This window comes from Momordica charantia (genome assembly GCF_013281855.1).
Source record: "Momordica charantia cultivar OHB3-1 chromosome 9 unlocalized genomic scaffold, Mcharantia_2.0 BLBB01000009.1, whole genome shotgun sequence".
NCBI classification, from domain to species: Eukaryota; Viridiplantae; Streptophyta; class Magnoliopsida; order Cucurbitales; family Cucurbitaceae; genus Momordica; species Momordica charantia.
Genome location: NW_028275167.1, coordinates 23,469,141 through 23,478,736, shown reverse-complemented (window position 1 = coordinate 23,478,736; position 9,596 = coordinate 23,469,141). Strand labels below are relative to the sequence as shown.

The 9,596-nt window shown below is 34.1% G+C and overlaps 1 protein-coding gene across 2 annotated transcripts; it reads left to right on the top strand.

The window, feature by feature from the left end:
- Positions 1–437: 437 nt before the first annotated feature.
- LOC111024402 (ubiquitin-conjugating enzyme E2 variant 1B) lies at positions 438–8,149 on the top strand. Of its 2 annotated transcripts, XR_015787251.1 has the most exons (7): positions 438–595; positions 3,500–3,639; positions 6,198–6,323; positions 6,397–6,523; positions 7,021–7,084; positions 7,292–7,338; positions 7,835–8,149. XR_015787251.1 is itself a non-coding variant. In XM_088117662.1 (6 exons), exons 1-5 carry the CDS (start codon positions 568–570, stop codon positions 7,077–7,079), a joined length of 480 nt encoding a protein of 159 aa, XP_087973788.1. In that variant the 5' UTR covers positions 438–567; the 3' UTR covers positions 7,080–7,084; positions 7,835–8,149. The 2 variants fall into 2 exon arrangements, 1 of the variants encoding a protein (XP_087973788.1); XM_088117662.1 differs by lacking the exon at positions 7,292–7,338.
- The last annotated feature ends 1,447 nt before the right edge of the window (positions 8,150–9,596 follow it).

The window sequence follows — 9,596 nt, the reverse complement described above, 5'->3', positions numbered from 1 at the left end:
ATTTTTCTAGAATCTTTTTTTTTTAATTGACGAAACACGAATAGAGAGGAAAGTGATTTTAACAATGATAAAATTGATTTTAGTCATGCTAAAACAAAATTAATCCGAGCACACCCTAAATGCTTAAATCTAGCACATGCTCACTCTTGGATTAGTGATTAGCTCACTACTAGATCGACCAAAAATCTATCCAAAATTTAAGGAGAAGATAAAAGTTGCAACAATTTCTTTTTTTTTTTAACTTAAAAATTGCAGCAATTGTTCAAATTTAGCTTACAATTTTAATAAAATTAGAAGACTATATTAATCCGATGGCAGAAGTAAACAATCGGATGGATATCTCTTACGTGTAGGGCTGGGATCTGCGGGTGTATGGGAGTACCATGGACATCGTCACAGAGAATCACTACCCGCTGCCTCGCCAGCGGGACTCGCGAAAACAGCAGTCATTAGTAGGTGGGACTGCGATTTACTTTCTTTTCTTCAACTCTTTGGCCGCTTGGCCTTAATTTCTTCCTCTCTCTCTCTCTAGAAAGTTTCTGAATCTCTCTCTGAATTCTATGCTTCATGGGCTCTGAAGGATCCAGGGTGGTTGGTCAGTTCTTCAAACCCTAATTCTTTCTATTTCCTTTTTGCCTGTTGCGTGTTTTGTTTCAATTTCGATCTTCCTATCTCTGTTAACTTGATCGTGATTTCGTTTTTGGTTGTTCTGTTTGTTTCTAAAGCTATTTGGGTTAATTGGGGTTTTGGTCGGGTTTGGAATTATGGTTTTGGTTCGGTTAATTGGCGTTCGGTTTGGGTATTAATAGAATTGTTGTTTGTTGATTGGTTGATTGAGGGGTTTAAGTCCTTTGGAATTGGAATTCTTGTTGGCCACGTGTTTGATAACGTTACTTGATTGTCTTTTAATTCTTTTGGTTATTTGCTTTACAAAGCATGAAGTAAATTTTATTGTTGTTGAGTCGTGGGTGATCATTGTTCAACTTTGTTCATAAAATAATAAAGAACACTGTGATTTGAAGTTTGGAACTTTGGATCCGCGTGACTGATGAATTTTGAGAGAGCATATATTTAAAAGTCTAGAGCTATGAAATAAATTGTCTCATGATTTTTTTCCTGTTTCTTATATAAGTATTCGTTAACTAAAAAAGGTTAATATAGGAAGGGAGGAAAAGGGAGCCTCGTAACTAACTTCTTAAAAGAAATATTACATTGATATCACAGCCTCTTAAGGTTATGACTTGGTTAGCTTTTGGATTAGATTGGATTTCTCGTGAAAGGCTGTTTGGCATATTAATCTTTAGAAGTAGGGCAAACGTTCTTTGCTATCATTCCTCTTTGCAACTTGTTTTCTGAACTATTAAGTAATCTACCTCTTGGGTTGATTGATCCGTCTCAAGAAGATTCATCCAAGACTAGATCTCGCTAATTTTAAAGAGGACCCTTTTCCGTTTGTTATCCTTATTTAACTATTTACCGTGCTGAGAATGATCTGTCTGCATTGGTTACTGCATCATGATATTAGTTTCAGTCGCTAGAGTAATACAAAAATTAGCTTTCTTACAATTTGGTGTTCCTGATTACCTCAACTTCTGCATGCACGACAACCTATTCCAATGTTCAAGTTGCCATTCAGTCTGCATCCATCTTACTGAAGAATGATGTCAGGGCCTATATACATGATATATCTGCACTGTAAGCCACATCAACCCAGCAGGTTAATTCAACTTGAAGTCAACCTAGTTGACTGACCTTGAACAACATCCTTTGTATAGGTTGTACAACTCACAACTGTATCAGTTCTAAGTCAGCCTAGTTGACTGTGGTATTAAAATTATTGTAAACCTAATAGCCAACTCCTAATTAACTTGTTGATTGGATTTAAGGAAGAAAATAAAAGAAAAGTGAGTTGTAGAGAAAAGAGGTGGATACCCTAGTGAACTTGCATCAAGTTGGTTCAAGTGCAACACAGTATCCATAAAGGAACATCTAGCTAGCTAATACGGTTAGAACTCAACTACTCCTATGTCTAAGCCAGGATTGTGGCTCACGGTGGGAGAATATTTGTTTCAGTAGCAACCCATGGAAGAACAATCAGAAACTAGAGAATGAGAGAGTTCAATCACTTAATAGCAGAGCATAGAAGAAAAGCAGAAACTAGAGTATTGGTGTCAATAGCAACACTGTTTCAGACATTCACTTGACAACTAGTGGTTAGATAGCTTTGTGGAAGATTAGATGGTATTCAATGTAAAAGTTCCAAGTGATAATGAGTTAACTAAAGGATTGGAGCGAAAGCTTCTGTGGTGATTTTAGATGAAATGAGTCTCTACTCTCTAGAGAAGAGCATTAGGGTAACGGTGATCTAGGCAGAGTTTGTGGATAGGAAGAATCTAAAGATGGAGATTTTGAACGGAACTTTAACTTGTGAGCAATTGTGGAGTCTAAATAAAGGCAATAATAAGTCACGCAATGTTTTTAAAGGCTAAGGGCAACCTTGAGGCTTTTCATCTTGAAGAGTCGAGGCATAAGCCTGAATTTTAGTTTACAAAATTTATACAAAATCATAAATTTGTGTGATCAAGTATTACTAAACATAATAGTTAGTATAAAAAAGTGTAAAAGAAATCGTCCCCAGTTAAATAAAAATTCTAAAAGAACATGTTTAACATCACTACTATTATCACTAATTTTTATGAAAAACTGATCTTTCATTAAGACATAGAAGAAAGATGGGAGGGCATACAAAAAGACAGCCCAAACAAACTAAAAGAACAGACTCCAATCAAGCAAGATCTGGCCTAAGGAGTAATTACATAAAGCTTTAGACACGGAAGCCCAAAGAGAGAAATGATATAAACAAGATCCCAAACCTTCTCCCAATAACTCTCAACCTCTCTAAAAGTTTTGTTGTTCCTTTCAATCCACAGTCTCACAAAATAGCTAAAAGGCTCGCCCATCATAAAAGTTGACCCTTATCCCGAAACGGGGTTGAAGAAGAGCCTCCTCTATTATATTCGAACACCTTCTAGGGCGAGCCAAACAAACTCCAAAAATCTGAAAAAAGCAATCCCAAACGAGGGAGGCAAAGTGGCAGCTCTAAAGAAAATGATTGTGGTCCTCTGCTCTACAGTCTACATAGAATACAAGTCCTATTAGAAAGGTCGAATGATTGAGGTTCTCAGCCAATCCTCTACTAGCGATAATAGTGTTGGGTGTTTGATTTCTTTTTTCATAGACCTATGGTTTTTTTTGGTCAGTTTTATAATACAAATTTTATTGTGTATGCACATGTATTTTCACTATCTACTATTCTCTGAGAAAGTTTGTAGCCTTCATCTCTGTATGGTCTGCCACCAATCTTATTCTGTGTGTTCGAAAATTGAAACCCTTAGAGCCGGTTACTAATGTGTTGCAACTTTGATTTGTGATAGTTTTTGCTTGCTAATTATATCTCTGTCTCTTTGCTTGATGGATGCACAATTCTGTTTTCTTGCAGTTCCTAGGAATTTTAGATTATTGGAAGAGCTCGAGAGAGGTGAAAAAGGGATTGGCGATGGAACTGTCAGCTATGGCATGGATGATCCAGATGATTTACTAATGCAATCTTGGACTGGGACCATTATAGGCCCACCTAATGTGAGTTTCTATTTTTTAGCTTTTGGGTTGGGCATGTTTTTTTTTTTTTTTTTTTTTTTTTTTGCATGAATTTGTGGTATTCAATTAAAGGTTATTGATGACTGGGGTTCATTATCAATATATATGTGAATGTCTTTTTCTCTGAGAAAATGGATTTTATTTACTCCTAAGTTGCATTTTTTATTAAGATTTTGTCATGTTTTGGGAGAAAAGTATGAGAAAAAGAAGCCAAAGGTTTTAATTACACCTCTGCTTTGTTGGGAATGTACTGGAATCAGATAAACTTATGGGGAATGTGAGTTTTTGAGACATCATGCATTGGTTATCTCGGTTTTGTGAAACTTATAATTATAAATGTCTTTGGTTGCCACACTTTAAGTCTTCAGAAGAAGGCAGAGCACTTGCAAGAAATGAATATATAAGTTCCATCTCTCTGCTTGGCAATACAACATTCTTATTTTGCTAAATATATGGTTTGGTCCCTAATGTTTGGATATTTTTTCAATTTGATCCCTGATATTTTAAAAGTTTCAATTTCATCTCTGATAAATTGAAGTTTTTCAATTAAGTCCCTAGTGCCACAAAATGTTAAAAATAATCAACAAAACAATAATGTAACATCAAAATACATTTTACTAATTAAGTTAAAAGTACTCAGTGTTTTAATTTAATAAAATAGACAATTAGACATAAGACTCACCCCACCTAAATAAATGGGCTCCAATCCAAAGGAATAACACCTAATTGATAGAAATCCCACAGGAAAGTATCAAATCTAATAAGCTTCACTACCTACCTCAATAAAAGGGCTTCAATCCAAAGGAATAACACCTAATTGACAATTAAAAAAAAATTAGAACCCCACAGGAAAGTAGAAATCTAATAAGCTTCCAAACAGACTACCCACTTAAATAAAGGGACTCTAATTCAAAGGAATAACACCTAATTGACAATTAAAAAAACTTAGAAACCCCACATGTAAGTATCAAATCTAATAAGCTTCCAAACAGACTACCTGCATCTCTCCATCCCTTAAAGATTCTATTATTTCTCTGTATTCTCCAAATAATAGGGAACAACAAAACCTCTTCCATCTGAGGCTGACAGCCCTATTATGAAACCAAGACATGCCAAACAGTTCAAAGAAATGACCTTAGATATCAACAATACCACAAAATGAGGTCGAGATCCTTCGCCACTTCTACAGAACATACAACATTGCAACCTGAAAAAAAAAAGAAAAGCATCTTTGAATACGATCAAATGTGTTGACTTTCCCATGTTAGATTTGCCAAGACCTGCCGCTCAAAATTTTTTTTCGAATTTTAACATTCCAAAGTGAGGCAAAAAGCGGGGTAGAAGGGGGGAGAGAGGAGAACATAACAGATGAAAACAAACAGTAAACGAACAATAGGAAAACCCTTTGGGCTAGTGTACTGGACCCAATAATCCTTCCTCCCCCGACAAAAAGAACATCCCTAAGCTGTAGAAGAAATGTAGAAATCTCCAAAGTTTAGGAACGACTGAGGCTCAAGAAAATAGAAGGCGCACTCCTCCTAACAGAGGCCATTAAGTGCAGCCTCATGTCACAATGGTGGTACAGATGTAGGAATAAAAGGCAAAGGGGATTTATTGCCAACTCAGTGGTCCTAGAAATAGGTATTGGAACCATCCACAACAAAGCATTTCAAGAATTGGGAGAAGAAGGTAAAGACAGAAGAAATAGCCTCCCGGGATGATTAGCACCAACCTTAAGCCCACCAGTCGAGACTCCGTCAAAATGGTGTGACCCATACTTGCTCATGATAATCCTCCGCTATGAGGCACTAGGCTCTTGAAGGAACCGCCACAACTATATGACCAACAACGCCTCATTCCTAAGTCTCAAGTTCCCAAATCCCCTACCTCCAAAGGCCTAGATGTGGTATTCCCAATTGACTAAGTGAGCACTCTCGTTATCCACTACTCCCAAAGGAAATTTTTTATAATTTTTTCCGAGTTATTGCTCACAGTGATTGGGATACTAAAAGGGGACAGGATCATGTAGGAATTCCTTTCAAAACTGTCTGTATAAGCGTAAGTCTCTCTCTTTCGAGAAAAGACTTTTTTCCTTAAAGAGGTGCTTTTGAATCTCACCATAAAATTTAAAGCTCTAATTTTATACGACATAGTACGCAGTATCTTATATCCGAAATTGCTTGTTTTTTATCAAAAATTGGCACATTAAAATGTTGGTATACTAATGATTGACGAACTTATAAAAAATGATATTTTTACATTCATATACTGTCTTTATTTTAATATTTAGTGATGGTATGGATTTAATCGAAAAAAATTCAATAGGTAAGGGATAGAAATTAGAACTTCTAAAAGATTAGGGCCAAATTGAAACAAAGAACACTCAAAGATTAGGGTCTAACTCCCAAATAACATATATTTAGCCTTCTTATTTCTAGCACTTTTCCTTCTAATTTAAATATTTTTTCAGATGACTACGTTTCTGGCTTATTGTTTCACATAAAGAAAATTGATGGCTTGGTTTCGTGTTGTCTTTTCAGACTGTTCATGAAGGGCGAATCTACCAATTGAAGCTATTTTGTGGGAAGGATTATCCAGATAATCCACCCGCTGTTAGATTCCAAAGCAGGATAAACATGACCTGTGTCAATCCAGAAACTGGACTGGTATGAAATATTTCTCAAGGCATTTGTAGCGATTTCTTAACTGGAAATAATTTCTGCTTTTGAAAATTATTAGGTTGAACGGAACCTTCTCCCAATGCTTGCTAAATGGCAACGGGAGTATACAATGGAGGATATATTGACTCAATTGAAGAAAGAAATGACGTCGTCACAAAATCGAAAGCTGGTTCAGCCTCCAGAAGGTGCTCTATTTAAATTTCCAATCAGTATTATTTTGCAAACTGATGCTTTAAAATTGTCTTATTTTATTTTTAAATTTTAGTTACTGTTTGTTTCTGTTCTCATTTATTTTTCCATTTATAAAGTTAAAGAAAGCTACACATTTTAAAACTGTTTTACTATTTTCAAACATTACTTCCAAGCAATAATGTAGTTAAGCTTTTTTACTGCCAGCTATTTGTTGGGTTATTTAGCTCCCGTTTGATAACCATTTCATTTTTAGATTTATGATTCTTTTGGTATGTTTTTCACGTTTCTTAAAAGCACAAATTTAAAGGTGGAAACAAGTTTTCAAAAATTATTTTTTTTGTTAGTTTTCGAAACTTCGGCTTATTTTTTAAACACATCGGTAGAAGTTGTGTATAAACTTGTAAAAGACAGAAAATAAAAAATAAAATGATTACAAACGAAGGATAATTAATAATATTATCCGTATATGATCTGATGACATATTTTTCAGGAAATGAAGAGGGAAGGACGGAACAAAAGGGGCTAGTCCTGAAATGTTGTATTCTTTGATTCAGGTGAGAATTTGATGCTTGATAATAGATAATTGCGTGACGCGATGAATTATGATTTAGCTTTTAGGGAGATCAACACAATTGAGAATTATGATTGGAGTTCCCCGTTGTCATGATAGACTGTGCATTTACATGTTGACTGATTAGATTAGACCCAAAAGCTCTATTTTCTAATTTATGTTCCCATTATTCATTGATTCTTTTTTTTAGTACAATAAATGTGGGGATGTGAGATCAAACCGCTGACTTCAAGAGGGGTAAGATGTCTTAACCATTAAGCCATGCTCAAGTTGACCACATTATTCATTGCATTGCATCATATATATTCATTTATTTTCAGTTAAGTTATAAGTATGGTTATAAACTTTCTATATATAGTCTTTAAATTTCTAATAGAACTCTAAATTTTCAAGGTTATATCTTTCTAGGCTTCCAAACATTTAATTTGGTGTCTAATAAGTTTTTGCCATTGAATCCATTAGTTTAACACTTACCCTCCCAAATTTCTAATTCTGCTCAAAATCAGCAACTAAGTTAAAATAATAGAGTTAGTTTGTTACATAAACATTAAACAAAGTTAATGTCAAGGACTTATCAGAAACTTTCTAGATTTCACGGGTTAGACCGCGCAACTTTAGAAGTTAAGGGATCAATTAGAAACTTTTAAAAAGTACATGGACTAAGTAGAAGCATTTTTAAAAGATTAATTGGGTACTGTGACAATAATTTTTGTCTTGATCACGATGACTGCAGATTTTGGTGAAGCCAGAGACGTACAGGGAGCATCAGATTGTACTTCAAGTAGCTCCGTTTTATAGCTTTTAACCTAGCAATTTGGAATTGGCAAGCTCTCAAAAAGCGAGCTTGGTTTCCTAAGTGAATCTCATGTGTCTTATGCATGGATGGATCTTTAAGATGACGGATTATTCTGGTCTGGTCGGGTTGGGTCAGTGTAAATGAATTATAAGTTTAAGTAAAAGTATTAAATGATAAATGTGCTTAGTTAAAATATATCACTTTGGATATGGGTTCCACGAAATGAACAAGATTGCATATGTTTTTATTTAATTTTTTACTGGTTTAGGTTGATTATATTTTATGCTTCATCTTTTCACATGGGAGATTTTGGGAGAAATTCATTCGGTAACATTCTCGTTTCTTGTTTGTTAGTTTTAATTTTATTAAGAAATTTAAATATTTGTCAACTATTTCTATTTTTTAAAAAACATTCTGAAAATTGTTTAGAATTATTGAAAACGAGTTTATTTGTTTTCAATTTATTTTGAAACATAAATAAAAATATGGTTTCATTTTTGAATTAAAGATTTATGGGTCGGAGGTTATACAATTGTTAAGAACAGAAACAAGGAACACGAGGATAACAAAATTCAAAAGCATCTCCCAACAATGTTATGCCGAGGAACTTGTTTTCTTGACATTTATTATACTTTTGCCGATGCTGTGGCAGCAAAAGGTTATTTCCAGTAGTGTTGAAGAAGGTCACTCACAAAAGAACTACATGGTATAGTTTTTAATATATTAGTGACTAATTTCATGTGACGCCCCCTAATATATAACAAAGTTGGAAGCCATCCACATTTTTCATACTTACTCTTCTGGAAAAGATTCCCCAATCACGCCATTTTCACAAGAACCACTTATTTAAATAATTACCTTCTCCAAAAATGACTTCAACCTTAAAATTTGACAGTTCTTTAGTTCTTTCGAAAGATAGAAAAAGTTTTTTTTTTTCATTTATCTGTCTTATTTGTCAACATTTTAATGACAGCCAGTCAGTAAGAAAATGAGTGTTAATCGATAAACACCTAAGTCTTCTTCTACTCATTACCAACCCTTCCACCGCAATCCAATCACGTCTCAAACTCTCTTAAAGTGCACAGACTCTCTAAAACTATTAATTGAAAACTCATTAAGCAAGCAAAATGCAAAACCAACTCAATCATTGGTTGGATATATGAAAAAAAAGTAAAGTTGGTTGGAGAGAATGAACACTCTATGTAGGCACCTACTTAAAGTTATCAAATTTTTAAAAATTTCTAACAACTTAAACGTCAGAGTTTAAAGAAAATTTCTAACGTTATGGGAGTACGTACTCCTCCGTTTATTAACCCTATAATTTTGTTTTTATAAATAATTTTTTTAATGTTGGTGGATTTCACATCATTTTTAAATGATGTTAACTGAATGATAATTAATGAAAATAGTATCTATATATTCCCATAATACTATAAATTTTTATTAGGATTTAATGATTATTCTATAAAATTAATAATGATTGTTGTAAGTTGATCCGAACACTCGCTAATAATTACAAAAAAAAAATGAAAGAAAAAGAAAATTTAGGTCCTATCTTGACTCTTGAATTTTTATAATATCTACTTTAGCCTATAAACTTCTACAAAATAGCTATTTTAGTCTTTACCGTTATTTTGCCCAAAAAATTCACCTATCCAATACTCACCCTCAACCATCCTAGGTAGCTCAAATACGAGCC

Coding starts and splice junctions, on each gene's coding strand:
- LOC111024402 (XM_088117662.1), top strand. CDS start 568: ATGGGCTCTGAAGGATCCAGGGTGGTTG. Junction 3,640..6,197: donor CCATTATAGGCCCACCTAAT/GTGAGTTTCTAT, acceptor TTGTCTTTTCAG/ACTGTTCATGAAGGGCGAAT. Junction 6,524..7,020: donor GCTGGTTCAGCCTCCAGAAG/GTGCTCTATTTA, acceptor CATATTTTTCAG/GAAATGAAGAGGGAAGGACG.